At 58.9% G+C, this 15,155-nt stretch overlaps 1 protein-coding gene across 1 annotated transcript; it reads right to left on the reverse strand.

The window, feature by feature from the left end:
* Positions 1 to 1,517: 1,517 nt before the first annotated feature.
* On the reverse strand, positions 1,518 to 12,943 carry LOC128827301 (dnaJ homolog subfamily A member 1-like). The gene is made up of 8 exons (XM_054011161.1): positions 12,887 to 12,943; positions 8,335 to 8,483; positions 8,064 to 8,253; positions 6,432 to 6,536; positions 5,318 to 5,545; positions 4,961 to 5,191; positions 3,787 to 3,887; positions 1,518 to 2,963 (listed from the first exon to the last, which is right to left on the reverse strand). The coding sequence occupies exons 2-8, from the start codon at positions 8,464 to 8,466 to the stop codon at positions 2,736 to 2,738; spliced, it is 1,215 nt and encodes a 404-aa protein (XP_053867136.1). The 5' UTR covers positions 8,467 to 8,483; positions 12,887 to 12,943; the 3' UTR covers positions 1,518 to 2,735.
* Positions 12,944 to 15,155: the final 2,212 nt, after the last annotated feature.

Below are 15,155 nucleotides of genomic sequence, written 5' to 3' on the forward strand. Positions count from 1 at the left end.
ATAGGACCCAGGCCTCCTGACTCTCAGCCCCTGGTCTAACCACTAGGCAGCGCCCCCTCCTTGGAGGAAACATGCAATCCCGAGCCAGGGGCGTCACACACTGGGCTGACTGGAAGTGTCGGATTCAGAGAGAGAGCTCCAGGCCCCTGCAGCAGAATCAAGTCAGCCCCACTGCATGCGGTGCTTTTCCTAACCACTATGGTTCGGGATGTACCATAGTCTACATAAAAGAGGAGCCACACACCTGTCTTAACCATGGTGGGAGCTCTCCGTATTTCCCAAGTGCCCTCACCCTAGGCCAATACTTTTTTGTGTTTAATCCCCTGGTCCAGAACACAGTCGCTGCTCGAGCAAAACTCCCCTGTGGCCCCTCCTGGCTGACAGTTTAAATCCTCAACCCAGATGTTGCTTTCACTTAACATTCAGCTTGCCCTGTGGCACACAAGAACTGACAGGCTGGCGCAGACCCAGAATCCATCTATCCGGTAGCCTGTCTCTCACAGTGGCCAGTGCTGGCTGCTTCACAGAAGTTGCAAGAAATGGTGCCGCAGGACTGCTGTCTTCCTTCAATGATCACATGCGTTTCCTGTTGCTTCCACTCCCCCCACGTGCTGGCAACAGGCGACCGTCCGTCAGAACACCCAGGCTACAGCTTTTCTGCACCCGATGCAGTCTGCTCACTTCCAACCCCCGTCTGCTGCGGGGACAGTACTCTGTGCTCTGGGTCGTGGCTTCCCGTGGTGACTGCAGGAAGAAGAGTGCCACAAACAGATCTCTCTGCTGATCAGTTATGGCAGCAAGAGGAAATGCTTGGGGCCAGTTTCAGGGGAGTTGAGAGCGCAGGGTTTGTACCGTGAGCTGGGCAGGGAGGTTTCCTGAGAAGACTCCACACTTTGCTCCTGCCGTCCAAGGAGGGCGACAAGTCTCTCAGCTCACCCCTGCGATGTAGGCATGATCTCCACTTTACAGCTGGGGAAACTGAGGCAGGGCCTTGCTGAAGTCACAGCGGCAGAGCTGGAAACAGAAGCCACATTTTCTGCCTCCCAACTGCCTGCTCTAACCACTCAACCATACTCTCTTGCATTCTGCTACCAGGTACTGTGGGACTATCAAACACAGGTCTACTTCTTAGGTCCTCTCCCAGCCCATGAACCTCAGTGGGGGACCTTCAGGACCCACTCCTTAACCACCTCTAACATTTCAGCGAGAAGGTGGCAGCACAAATCAGCCTTCAGCGTTAATGAGCGGCAGCCTCTGCTCCTGTGAACGGCGTGGCAGATTCCAGTGGGGCGGACGCATTAACCTGGGAGTGATGGCAGAAGCGGAGTGCCTGGCACAGGGGTGAGAAGTAAACGCAACGGTATTGTGCATTGTAAAAAGTTCAGCTGACTGGACAGACCTAAGGTGAACCAGCAGAACGCACCACGACCCGGACAGACGAGAAAGGAAGGCGATTAAAACCAAGAAGCATCAAGAACCCTCTCCGTCCAATGAAAAGAAAAAGCAACTGTACGACCTTGAAAGGAACAGCTGAGCCATGTTTTATTCTGGGATAGCGCATAGCTCAGGACTACCAGTAGATGGCGCTACAATCCCCAAACGCCTGCGGGCAGGACTGATTCATTGCCCTAGGCCTGGTGCATTTACACTGGTTCTGATCCAGATTCTGCGCCGACTATGCGCTGGCGTAAACCACAACAGGGCAGGGCACTTGGGAATCAAGGCCTGGGATTTCAGTGCTACCGACCAGATCGGCGGTAGAGATCCGCGAAGCAGACCCAGGCTCCTTGGACTAGATCTTGGCCCCTAGACCTCCTCCCGGGCGGATTTGATTCCAGGTTGGGGATGATTTGTAGTTAAGTGCCACTGACTCAGAATTCTTTCCGCATCCTGTTACGTGCTAAGGGAACGCGAGTCAATGGAAAACCCAAGCGGACAGACGTGTCTTTGCGAAGCTGCTGGCGTTTTCCAAGCGGAGGAAAACCGGCTTTGTTTAAAAAGCCCCTGACATTCCCTCCCCGGGAAAACAGCCCCTTTCGCTTAAATGTGCAAAAGAAGATCTCTAGAGCGAGCGAGCGAGCGCGTCTTTGCAGCCCAAGCGGGGAAGCCGCACAGTCCACCCAAGGCAGAGGAGGAAGCAAAACGCCCGGGGCAGGTCGCGAAACGGCACGAGGCTTTCCTGCAAAAACGGCACGTTAACTAAAGCTGGTCAAATTCCCACGGGGCTGAGAGGAGAATCTGGAAGGGGTTTAAACCCAAGGACCCGATTCTCGAGGACAACTAAGGTGCTTTGACGCCGCTCAGGCAGCACAAAAGGGGCCCGCCTGTGGGCGCGGGGTACGGTTACTCCCACTTTAAGGCCTCCTTATTGGGGCCTAAAGGGGCTTCGGTGTGAATGAGAATCAGGCCCCCAGAGCGACAGAGGTGAATGATCCCTGTAGACATTGATCCTGAGGCATTGTGCCCAGGGACCCTTTCACACCACTACGCTCCTCGGAGGCAGCAACTCCCGTTAGCTGGAGCCTAAGCCCTTGAGTGCGTGCTGGCAGGATGAGGGGCTCAGTGGCGCCCCCCGGCGACCGACCGAGCCAGGCCGGAGCTACGCTAGTTCTGCCGAACTGGACCGGTGGCAGTGTTAACTATTTACATCCCTGAACCGCACGACCTTCTGAACCGCCCCCCTCGCCCCGCCCTGCTCCAGGGAGGGGGCGGCCGCCTGGGGGGGGGGGAGGGGGCTACGACGTGTGGCACTGGACGTGCGGGCGCGAGGCCTCCTCGAAGTCGTCTTCGTGGTAGGCCTCGCCGGCGTGGGGTTGCCACCAGTGTCCCGGCTGGGAGAAGTAGTCGTTCAGTTCCACCTCCTGCATGTCCTCCGTCGCCATGACCTCTTCTTGGGGGGGAAAGAAAGTGCGGAGCTGGCGGAGACGGTCCGGGGAGAGCCAGCCTGGCTCTGGGAATCTCACCTGGGGGATGCAAAGCGAGATGTGGAAGGACGTCCAGGACAGAGGACCCATGGTGCAGGGAGGGTGGGAAAGTCCCTGACAGCAAGAGCTGTCATCAACATCACCCCAACAGCCCCGGCTCCACTCTCGTCCTCCCTCCTGATGGAAACGACCCCTGAATGAGTCAATGAACCCACGATGTGTCCACCTAAAAGCTACGTCCACAACCAAAGCACTGAAGTCTAGTAGCTGGAGGCAGCAGGTGACTCATAAGCCTCTAATGTGAACCGGGCACTAGAGGGAGACAAACAGTCACCAGGGGCTATAGCCCACCGTCCTCACTGGTCATGGATCTAAGCCAGAGACGCTGCCGCTCCGCACAGCCCTGATTGCTTCTCTGATCTTCCCTCTAACTTGGCTCCGCCCTGCTTCTCCCCAGATGCTCAGAACGGACGGCCCCTTCCAGGCGTGGCTCTGGGTCCCAGATCCACATAGGGAGGGGCTAATCATGGATACAGAGCCCCGTGCAAGGCTGGTGGGTGCTTTGTGAGAGGTATCAGAGCTGGGAATAGATCCCCGCTCCCCAGTCTCTGCATCTCAGCCCCCAGACGGTGGCTGCCGCTCGGTGTAGGGCTGACCGAGACAGGAAGCAAAACCCTCTCAAACCTGGATGGGGTTGGCTGGGTGTCTCTTTGGGGCAGCCGGTCATTCCATTGCTGCGGAGCTCAGGGTCCTCAGCTGGTGTGAACCGGCATGGGGCCATCAACGGGGCTCGGGCCACTGACACCCCCGCTGGGGATCAGCCCCGTGGGCTCCCTTGGAAGGTACCTGCCCCGCCCCTCACCTGGAAGTGTATGATGAGCCGGCCCTTCTGGGCGGGGTTTCTGTAGACGGGCATGCCCTCGTTAGGGACGCACTTCACGGATCCCGGCCGGATGACGTCACCTGCGCGGGCGGGGGTTAAAGAAAGCCAGGTGGTTTCAGCCCCTGTGCGGGACGCTGGTTTGGAAACCCACATGCCTGTAGCCTCGTGGGGTTGGGACAGCTCCCTGCACGGCCCCTGGCTTGCTGGGCTCCAGCGGGCGTCCCCCTAACGGCAGTGAGCCCAAGGGACCGCGTCAGGGTCCCACCTTGGCAGGCTGTGCTCAAGAGGTGCTAGGGAGATGCCCAGAACGGGACATTCAAGGGGCTGAGGAGTTTGGGGAGGTCCCTAGATGAGCCCCCCACCATGGTCTGTGTGGTGGGGGGCTCCCCGCTGCAGGGCTTTGCTTGACTGACCTTCAAAGGAGGCATCTTTTGGGTCCAACATGTGTTGGGGTCTGGGCCATCCCTGGGCTACCTAGGGGCTGTCTACAGGGTATATTATTGATTCCCTGTGGTTGCATTTAATCTGAGTCACGTGACCAGATGTCATGGTGATGGGCACACAAACAAATAAAGGTCAGGTCTGTCCAGAGGGGGCGGATATCACCCTCACGCTACAGGTAGGGAAACTGAGACACTGTGAGGGGAAGTGGCTTACCCAAGGTCACAAAGCAGGTCAGTGGCAGAGGTGGGAATAGAACCCAGGAGTCCTGGTGTCCAGTCCCCCCTGCTCTAACCCACTAGACCCCACATCCCTCCCAGACTTGGGAACAGAACCCAGGAGTCCTGGTGACCAGTCCCCCCTGCTCTAACCCACTAGACCCCACATCCTTCCCAGACTTGGGAACAGAACCCAGGAGTCCTTGTGACCAGTCCCCCCTGCTCTAACCCACTAGACCCCTCCCAGACTTGGGAATAGAACCCAGGAGTCCTGGTGTCCAGTCCCCCCTGCTCTAACCCACTAGACCCCTCCCAGACTTGGGACTAGAACCCAGGAGTCCTGGTGTCCAGTCCCGCCTGCTCTAACCCACTAGACCCCTCCCAGACTTGGGACTAGAACCCAGGAGTCCTGGTGTCCAGTCCCCCCTGCTCTAACTACTCCCCTCCCAGGAACAGAACCCAGGAGTCCTGACTGCTCTGGGTTGCCAACTCACCAAGCTGTGAGGAGACGAGCAGGGGCCTGTTGTCCAGAGTGCGGACAACTTGCCTGAAGCCGCACAGAGCATCCACCAGGCTGATTTCCTTTCGGAGGACCAGGTTGTTGCCGATGCGCTGGAAGACGGGGTGTTCCTTCTGATCCAGGACGATGACCACGTCCCCGGGCTCTAGGCCGGGCACCTGGTCCCCTTCCTCGTGGAACGTGATCCTCTGCCCGTCCTGCATGCCTGCAAAATCAACACTGATAACTCGGCGCCCCGGATCACCCCCCAGGCTAGTTCTCCAAGTGCCTGTCCTGGCTCCCCAGGGCCGGACTCAACCCTCTCTCGATCCAGACAGCGCCCTGGCCTCACCTCTGTCCAGGTGGACGTTCAAGATCTTCTTCTCTCGCACCACCCGCCTGCCGTTGCAGGTGAGGCAGCGATCGAGGGGCCGGACCCACTCGCCCTGGCCCTGGCATTGCGAGCACATGGTCTGTATCTGCTGGATCATGCTGGGCCCCAACTGGTGGACGTGAAACTCCATGCCGGTGCCGTGGCACTTGGGGCACCTGCTGTCGACGCCTTCCCGGACCCCGCAGCCTGCGGACAAGGGAGGAGAGACAAGGCCGAGGGCGTCAGTGCAGCCCTGGGGGCTCGTCTCTGAGCCAGGAGATGTGAGGCGGAGCTACACAGCAGCAGGTTCGGGGCGAAGCTCTCGCATCGTCTCCAGCTTACATCCCCTCATGGGCAGGGTGAACGGACACATGGAACAGATGGTCGGGAGGTACCAGCCAGGGATCTCTTGGCGGAGGAGAGAAGGGGTGGAGCAAAATCCTCATTCCCAGTGCCTGGCGATGTCCATCTGGTGCAGTGATTTTGGCAGAGCTGGGGATAGAACCCAGGAGTCCTGACTCCCAGTCCCCTGCTCTAACCACTAGCCCCCACCCCCTCCTGGACACAGGAACAGAACCCAGGAGTCCTGACTCCCAGTCCCCTGCTCTAACCACTAGGCCCCACTTCTCTGACCCAGGAACAGAACCCAGGAGTCCTGACTCCCACGCCTTCCTGCCCTAATCACTAGGTCACACTCCCCTCCTGGTACCAAGAACAGAACCTGAGTCTTGACTCCCAGCCCCTTGCTCCGGCCCCTGGACCAAGCTTCCTCTCCATACCCCCACAGCGGAGTCTCCATAATCTGAGGGTGAAACTCAGCGGGAAGCAGCCGCGGCAGGGCTGCGCTTGAGTGAGTGTGGGATCAGGCCCCCCGAGCCCCGCCTCCCATTACAGCCCCACCCCCAAATCAAGGTCACATGGCTGCCATAGGGAACTTTGAAATGCGCATGGGAAAGAGGAAGTCCCAATAGGCTCCGCCCTTCCTGTTCCTCATTGGCTAGAGATTGGAGAGGGCGGAGCTAAGCTTCCCACCTGACTTTTTACATTGAAATAAGATGCGGGGCCCCAAACCCAGAGCCCGTGGCTCACGCACCGTTGCACTTGCTGCAGATGACGTTCTTCTGCAGGGACAGCTTTCGGGTGGTGCCGTTGTACAGATCCTCCAGGGTCACCGAGAGCGGATGCACCACTGTCTTTCCTGACCACAGGACAGAGTGAGATCAGACTCCGATCAAGGACATGGCTCCCTTCCCGATGCCCCACAGGGACAGCAGTCTCCCCTCACCTAAAGCCATCTCCAGAGTGCCTTAGAAAAGCTTTACAAGCTAAGTACATACCCGGAACGCTTTGCCCAACCCAGAAAGGCAGCCACCTCTGAGGTGGAAAGTAGAGCAATGCTGCGCAGGGATCACTCACCCAACACTGAAATGCAGCCACCTCTGGGGATGGAACGAGGCAGCTGTTGAACAGCTATATAATGTCACGCAAGAGCTTAGTATCAAAACCGTCCTGTCACAGTCACAGGACCCTCTCCAGTCTGAGTTCACCCCTACAGGTGACAGACCTCTTCCACTCTTGGCCCGGGTACCTGGGCTACCCTGATAGCAGGCCTGGCTGGGTTTGGCCCATGCAATTCTTCCCTTCGGGAGCCAGTCAATACAGAGACCAGACAACTTTCGTAAAACAAAGAATTGTTCAATCGTAATAGCAAAGCAGGAGAGGGAGGGAGGATTTTAACCCAATAAAGAGTCAATCTGCACATCCGTCTTCCTCCAAGGCTTATCAGCCCCTGGAAACTGAGGAAGGCCCAGTCGCTTTGCAGGACCCGTGTCTCCATCTTGGCCTCTTCTCCAAACAACTCACTGGCAACTGCCCTCCCCCACCCCCCGCTCTCTAGACCATAGTGATCTGTCAGTTCCCAGCCCTAGCGAGATAGCTGGATAACTTCAGCATCTTCACGACTACTAGCGCGGGGTTTGTTTCTTCACTTCCTGTTCACTGGGTGGGGTTTGATCTGGAACCCCTGTTCCCTACCATGGTTCCCAACAACCCTGCTGTTAAACAGACCCACCTATGCAGCCAGTAAACATATGGGTGTCGTCACACAGTAATCATTTCCCATGATCAGGTCACACGGTCTTTATACATTAATACAGAGCGGCCCCTTCTCCTTCACACCCTGTAGTTAACTGAAAGCCCCGGGGGAATGTAGAGAGTCAGGATGTAATTATCTGAGTGGGAATGGTTATGGGGCTGTAATGAAGATGAAGGGCTAGGGCCTCGTTTGTAAAGGGGTCGCCCCCGGCAACACGGCGCCCACTAGAGCTACACGGAGGGACCGGTTCCGTGAGAATTCCAGGGGAAGAGAGCCCTCCACTGACTTGCCAACGCCTCTCTCTGCAGCACCCCAGTTTAACGCAGGACCAGATCACAACCCAAAGTGTCTGTGGGGAGACCTCACTGCCTAAGACACTCCCCCCGACCTCAGTAGAATAAATCTGGACTCACTTATCCTTTCTTAGCTTGCCTTCAGCAGGGACAATACACAACATCAATGCAGCCTCTTGCTGCAGGACCTGAGCCACCGGGGGCCTCCCAGAGCCAGACCCCCACCGTCTCCCTTGAACAGGAAGACCTGAGGGCTTAACCCTGATCTCTAGCATGGATGAGCCCATCCCGTACAATCAGCACGAAGCCCTGTGTCCCAGCAACCCATCCCAGGTACCTCTCCTCTCTGGCCGGCCAGGCATCCGCACCCCGCCTCCGAAGAACATGTTGAATATGTCCATCGGGGACCCAAATCCTCCTCGGCCTCCAGTGCCGCCTTCTTTCATGGCCCGCTCCCCGCCCCGGTCATACAGCGCCCTCTTTTGGGTGTCCGACAGCACCTCGTAGGCTTGCGAGATCTGCTTGAACTGGGGAAGGGGAGAGGGTTAGAGACGCCACCTGTCCCAGCGGGTGAGCGGCGCAAAGGGGTCGCTGCCCTCTTTACCTACCCGCTCTCCTTCGCTGGGGTTCTTGTCGGGATGGTATTTCAGCGCCAGCCGCCGGTACGCTCGCTTGATCTCGTCCAAGGTGGCGCCCGGCTTGACGCCCAAGAGATCATAGTAGCCCGTTTCTTTCACCATCTTTCCCCTCTGATGCGCTGGTGGAGGAGGAGAAAGTGGGTTCAAAGAGGGACCCCTGCCAGTCCAAGGCCACCGTGCCAGTGCCGCGCATAGCCGCTGGCTCCCCCGAACTGCTGCACCCATTCGAATAGGCCTGACAGACTATATACCAGCCTAGGAAACCCATATGGCCCCCAACGCTGCAGTATCTGAGCACCTCAAAATCTTTAACCCCGTGAGGCAGGGCTGTGCTATTATCCCCGTGGTACCAATGGGGAAACCGAGGCACGGAGCGGCTAAGGGACTCACTCAAGGTGGCAAAGCTGGGAATCGAACCCAGGACTCCCAAGTCCTAGGTTACTGCCCCAGGCAGGGAACATACCCACAAATGGGACTCTAGTGCTAGTAGCAGGATTAAGAGCCCTGGAGGCTGGAATCCTCTGTTTATCCAGACAGCAGAACATGCCCCCTGCCCCGTGGATCTGCTGTCCCGGCTGGGCCAAACCCGAGTGGCACTGCGACCCCACACGGAACGACCCCGGAGCGGGAAGCTGGGTCCAGCCCTACAGAACAGGAACCAAGCCACCACTGCGGGTTCACTCTGGCCCCAAGCCTCCGTTTCAGATTTTGCCCCCGAAAACCTCTGCGCGGCCCCTGCTTCTGGCTTGGAAATCTCCCAATTAATGCCGGCGGCGACGGTGGTTTTGGCAGCACGGATATCTGCCCGCTGGGAACTACAATAACTCCCTCTCCGAATTTACTGCCGACACGAGCCACCAGGCAGGAATCACTAGGGACCAGGGCTAACGGAGGACGGGTTATCTAGCGGCGAAAGGCTCCAGACCCTCTTACCAACCCAACTCGTCCCCATCCTTGGCAATATGCTGGAAACAGACAGCATCTGCTGCCCTATGGATTACCGTGGCCTGTGCCTTTAAGCACCGGGGTGTGGCGTGTTGAGTGTGAAGAAGGCTCAGAATGGGGACACCCCTCCCTTCCATGTTCCCCTATTTAATCCCTCCCCACGCTTCTTGCCCAGCTCCCCTCCCCTCCAAACCAGGGCAGCTAAGCCTGTTTAGTGTTGGCCAGTGGAAAAGGTTCTTGGCTCAGGTCATTAAAAAAGCGGACCACCTTGACTGCTAGCAGCAGACTGGCCTAAGTCAGCTGTGCTGACAGCACCGAGGAGCAATGCAGCTGACCCTGGGCGCTGGAAACTCCATTGCGATTAGGTTACCAAAGAGGGTTGAATAACGCAGCACCGGCACACTTTGTTGCCTGATTCTGTAAGGAGCTGAATGCCTGCCGAGGGGGGACGAGCACCCTCAGCTGCGCCGGAAGTCCACAGGCACTGAGGGTGCTCACTAGCTCCCAGGAGATGCTCAGATGCTGGCAGGCTCAGACCCTGCAGTGCTTCTGGACCCGCTCCCAGATTACAGGTCAGACAGAACCCAACTTTGACCGAGTTCGTGGGATTCCTAGATCTGTGCCCTTGTTCCAGATCCCCGGCCCAGGATGCCTGAGAAGGTGAAGGGCCTGGTGTAAGTTACACGCCCAGTAGCTTGGACAGGGTAAGTCTGAAGCCAGCGTGATCTGTTCCCTTGACCCCCACCCATCCAATGCACACAGTGCATTCCTGAGCTCATGCTCTTATCCTAAAGGCTGCAGCTGGAACCTTGGTTTGGACCAATTGAAACCGGCTTGGCACCAGTGCAATCTTCCAAGTCCATGTGAAGCCCCCTCCATAGCAGGGTTAGACCCGTGCCAACTTCAGCCATTTTGAAACACAGTTTAAAGGGCAAAGAGACCGCAGCGCGGGCTACCAGCTTCCTTCCACAACAACTGGGGCCAGATGTTGGAAGATTCACCACGGACAGGTTAAACTGGCTTGCCCAGGGCTAGGTACGAATGATGGTGAGGCTGCAGGATCAACGCCCTGGTGACGGGCCTGGCAATTCTCAGTTGTCGGCAGTTTCAGCAGGGTGCTGTCCCTGGACCCTGCTGGGGTGTAACAGCCTCGGGCTAGCAGACGACTAATAAGATCAAAGCTCCACCGTCCTCCACTTGCTGGAAGGAGTTTGCTCTCTTCTCCTCATGCCAGAGCCTCTTGTCTACTGCAAGTGGGGAGGGTCTTCACTACTGTCCCCCCCACCCCCTGCCTCTGTTTCTAGGGTTCCCTTCCTCCACAAATAGCTACTGCACCTCTGCTGCGTCTCAGCGCTCTTCTGGGCAGTAGCACATCCAGATCACCCACACAGGGCTCTGAACAGCAGTTGTGAAACTGACCGGAATTTTGTTAATTACAGGGTCAGCAAAGCTCCCAGCCCCAGCGAGGGGCGGTCTGTCTGCAGACTCAGGCACACGGGGCTGCTTTGTTCATACTTGGGTGTTTTTCCTTTGTAGCTTTAATGGCTGGAAAAGTCTGTCCAAATGAAAGCAGAGGGTGTTGCAGATGCTGCTGGGAAAAGCACCTTCGACTCAGGGGGTTGGGGTTTTTTCAAGGTAACACTGGGAGTATCTTAGGACAGCTCTGCCAACAGGTGCTCGGAGACTATGGTGCTGAGGGCCAGATAAGAACCTAAATAGAATAGAACATCCTTCTCTTTCCACAATAGAGACCCCGAATACCTGCAGCACAGCTAGCCCTGCAGAAAGCACAGCGGGTCCGGCAGCACACAAGAGTTCAATCAGGCCAGGCCAGAATTTGGGGCTGGGCCTTTTCCTCCGAAACCACTGTAGAGGAGTCTATGGGCTTGACTTCACTGCGGCATTAGCCCAAGCATCACCCTCAGCCTGACGCCCATCCACACACAAAGATCTTTCGCTCGAGTTAAGTGGTGCTTTAACCCCACGCTGGATGGGTAGCTGAAGCTGGAGTGGTGCTGATGTAGTGGGGACTCTGTTCTGCTCGAGTTATTTCACAGCTCTCACTTGAGCTAGGCTCACTCACGGTGGTGTAATCCCTCTATGGACCCACTTATATTGGTTTAAAATTGGCTATGTCAGTTTAACTCATGCATGTAAACCTACCAAAGCGAAACCAATATAAGAGAGTTCGCACGCAGTTACACCGGTTTAACTAAATCTGCTTAAAATGCACCTTTAATTAAACAGGGGCAACTGTGTGCCTAGCCCAGGCCTTATTCTAGTTTCAAATGGGAAGCGACACCACAGTGCAAAAGCATTTCTTAATTGGCGGTCTCAGCAGAAAGAGCAAGGGCAAGGCAGGGCAGGGGTCATGGGGGAGATGCTAACAGGACAGCATTGGGAAGCACGGACTGGCGCCAGCCGTCCTGTATCGTTTCTGAAGATGAACGAAAGATCTCCGTTTGCAGGGCTGTCAACTTAGAGGGAAGTTAACTAACTCGAGGTAACTCTGCAGTGAAGACGAGCCCTATGAAGTACCCGCTGTCAGTGGGTACTTCAGAGACTCTGAGAGACGGGGCTGGAGCACCAGTGGATTTAGGGTCGGTGGGAGGGGAGGCACTGGTGAAGAATGAATCTTCTAGGCAAACGGAGCAGGGGTAGCACCAACCAGCCCCATCCCTGACCCTGGAAGGGCGCTCAGTTCCCCTGGCCCATTTGGACATTGGCCTCTCTGCTCCGGGTGCCAAAAGGGAGGGTGATGGCGTTCCACCCTGCAGCACCTGGGGAAGGGTGGGGCTGCCCTACTTCTCCCAGCCGCCCTTAGCGTGGGGTGCTGATCTCTGGGGTGACACAGCCCTGACCCTACCTTGCGGGATGGGCGGGGGGGGATGCATGGACCCTGGGATGGGGGAGGGACTGGCCAATCAATCCCTGGGCTGGGGGAGTAACCCAGGCAACCAGGGGGCTGTCTAGGATTTCCCCCAACAGGGTATCAGTCTCTAAGGCGGGGAAAGAACCCAGGCGTCCGGGAAAGGAGGGGTGGGAGGGCTGGTCTCTGGGTCTCCCAGCGGGGAGAAGCACATCAGTCCCTGGGGTGGGTGTAAATCCACGGGGTGGGGGAATGTTTGGGGGTGGGGGTGAACCCCGCGGCTCCCACGGGAGAAGGACCCAGGCGTCCGGGGAGGGCTACTCGGGGATCGCAGACCCGGGAGGGGAGCGGGGGGAGAGGGGAGGGACCCAGGCGTCCGGGGAGGGGGAAGGAGGGACCCAGGCGTCCGGGGAGGGCTACTCGGGGATCGCAGACCCGGGAGGGGGGAAAGGGACCCAGGCGTCCGGGGGGGGGGGGGGGAGGAGGGACCCAGGCGTCCGGGGGGGGCTGCTCGGGGATCGCAGACCTGGGAGGGGGGAGAGGGACCCAGGCGTCCGGGGGGGGGGGGAGGAGGGACCCAGGCGTCCGGGGGGTACCGACGATGGGGGGAAGGGACCCAGGCGTCCGAGGAGGGCTACCCGGGAGCCGCCGTCCATGACGGGGTGGGGGGAAGGGACCCAGGCGTCCGGGACCCCCCCCGTAACTCACCCACCGACAGTCTTCAGCTTCTTCCACCCTTCTCCGTCCGAACTCTCTGGAAGCCCGGACACGCCCCCTCCCCACCCATTGGCTGCAGCCCAGCCCCGGGACACGCCCCTCACGGCGCCCGCATCGCCCATTGGCTCGCGTTCCACCCGAGCCCCGCCCCCAGGAAGGGGCCGGCCCCGCCCCCTCCCCTCAAGCCACCCATTGGCTGGCGTTCCGACTGGGCTCCCGCCTCCCACCCTGCCCCCGCGGGGAGCGCGGCAACCCGCCTCCTCCCTTCCCTGATTGGCTGCCGGGCTGGCCTCTCTCCCTGCCGCATGCGCCCCAGCCCTTGGATGCAGTCCCGCCCCTCCAGGGGCATGCTCTGCTCTGATTGGTGAGACGGCTGGACAGTGTCCGCCAATCGCATGGAAGGGTGGCAATTTCAAACTCTGCCTGGAGCAGGGGAAGGGGAGGGGAAGAGGAAGAGAGAGGGGAGGGTAAGAAGAGGAGGGAGGGAGGAAAAAGAGGAAGGGGAGAGGAGGAAGGGAGGGGAAAGGGAGGAAGGAGAGGGGCATCAGAAAGGATAGGGAGGGAGGGAGGAAGAAGAGGGGGAGGGGAAAGGGGAGGGAGAGAGGAGGGATGGAGAAGGGAGGAAGGAGAGGAGGAGGAAGGGAAGGGGAAGGAAGTGGGGGGAGGGTAAGGAGAGGAGGAAGGGAGGGGAAAGGGAGGAAGGAGAGGGGGAGGAAGGGAAGGAGAGGAGGAAGGGAGGGGAAAGGGAGGAAGGAGAGGGGGAGGAAGGGAAGGGGAAGGAAGTGGGGGGGAGGGTAAGGAGAGGAGGAAGGGAGGGGAAAGGGAGGAAGGAGAGGGGGAGGAAGGGAAGGGGAAGGAAGTGGGGGGGAGGTAAGGAGAGGAGGAAGGGAGGGGAAAGGGAGGAAGGAGAGGGGGAGGAAGGGAAGGGGAAGGAAGTGGGGGGAGGGTAAGGAGAGGAGGAAGGGAGGGGAAAGGGAGGAAGGAGAGGGGGAGGAAGGGAAGGAGAGGAGGAAGGGAGGGGAAAGGGAGGAAGGAGAGGGGGAGGAAGGGAAGGGGAAGGAAGTGGGGGGGAGGGTAAGGAGAGGAGGAAGGGAGGGGAAAGGGAGGAAGGAGAGGGGGAGGAAGGGAAGGGGAAGGAAGTGGGGGGGAGGGTAAGGAGAGGAGGAAGGGAGGGGAAAGGGAGGAAGGAGAGGGGGAGGAAGGGAAGGGGAAGGAAGTGGGGGGAGGGGAAGGAGAGGAGGAAGGGAGGGGAAAGGGAGGAAGGAGAGGGGGAGGAAGGGAAGGGGAAGGAAGTGGGGGGAGGGTAAAGAGAGGAGGAAGGGAGGGGAAAGGGAGGAAGGAGAGGGGGAGGAAGGGAAGGGGAAGGAAGTGGGGGGAGGGTAAGGAGAGGAGGAAGGGAGGGGAAAGGGAGGAAGGAGAGGGGGGGGAAGGGGAAGGAAGTGGGGGGAGGGTAAGAAGAGGAGGAAGGGAGGGGAAAGGGAGGAAGGAGAGGGGGAGGAAGGGAAGGGGAAGGAAGTGGGGGGAGGGGAAGGAGAGGAGGAAGGGAGGGGAAAGGGAGGAAGGAGAGGGGGAGGAAGGGAAGGGGAAGGAAGTGGGGGGAGGGTAAAGAGAGGAGGAAGGGAGGGGAAAGGGAGGAAGGAGAGGGGGAGGAAGGGAAGGGGAAGGAAGTGGGGGGAGGGTAAGGAGAGGAGGAAGGGAGGGGAAAGGGAGGAAGGAGAGGGGGAGGAAGGGAAGGGGAAGGAAGTGGGGGGAGGGTAAGAAGAGGAGGAAGGGAGGGGAAAGGGAGGAAGGAGAGGGGGAGGAAGGGAAGGGGAAGGAAGTGGGGGGAGGGTAAGGAGAGGAGGAAGGGAGGGGAAAGGGAGGAAGGAGAGGGGGAGGAAGGGAAGGGGAAGGAAGTGGGGGGAGGGTAAGGAGAGGAGGAAGGGAGGGGAAAGGGAGGAAGGAGAGGGGGAGGAAGGGAAGGGGAAGGAAGTGGGGGGAGGGTAAGAAGAGGAGGAAGGGAGGGGAAAGGGAGGAAGGAGAGGGGGAGGACGGGAAGGGGAAGGAAGGGGGGGAGGGTAAGGAGAGGAGGAAGGGAGGGGAAAGGGAGGAAGGAGAGGGGGAGGAAGGGAAGGGGAAGGAAGTGGGGGGGAGGGTAAGGAGAGGAGGAAGGGAGGGGAAAGGGAGGAAGGAGAGGGGGAGGAAGGGAAGGGGAAGGAAGTGGGGGGGAGGGTAAGGAGAGGAGGAAGGGAGGGGAAAGGGAGGAAGGAGAGGGGGAGGA

The sequence above is a fragment of the Malaclemys terrapin genome, chromosome 21, assembly GCF_027887155.1.
Source record: "Malaclemys terrapin pileata isolate rMalTer1 chromosome 21, rMalTer1.hap1, whole genome shotgun sequence".
Classification (NCBI taxonomy): domain Eukaryota; kingdom Metazoa; phylum Chordata; order Testudines; family Emydidae; genus Malaclemys; species Malaclemys terrapin.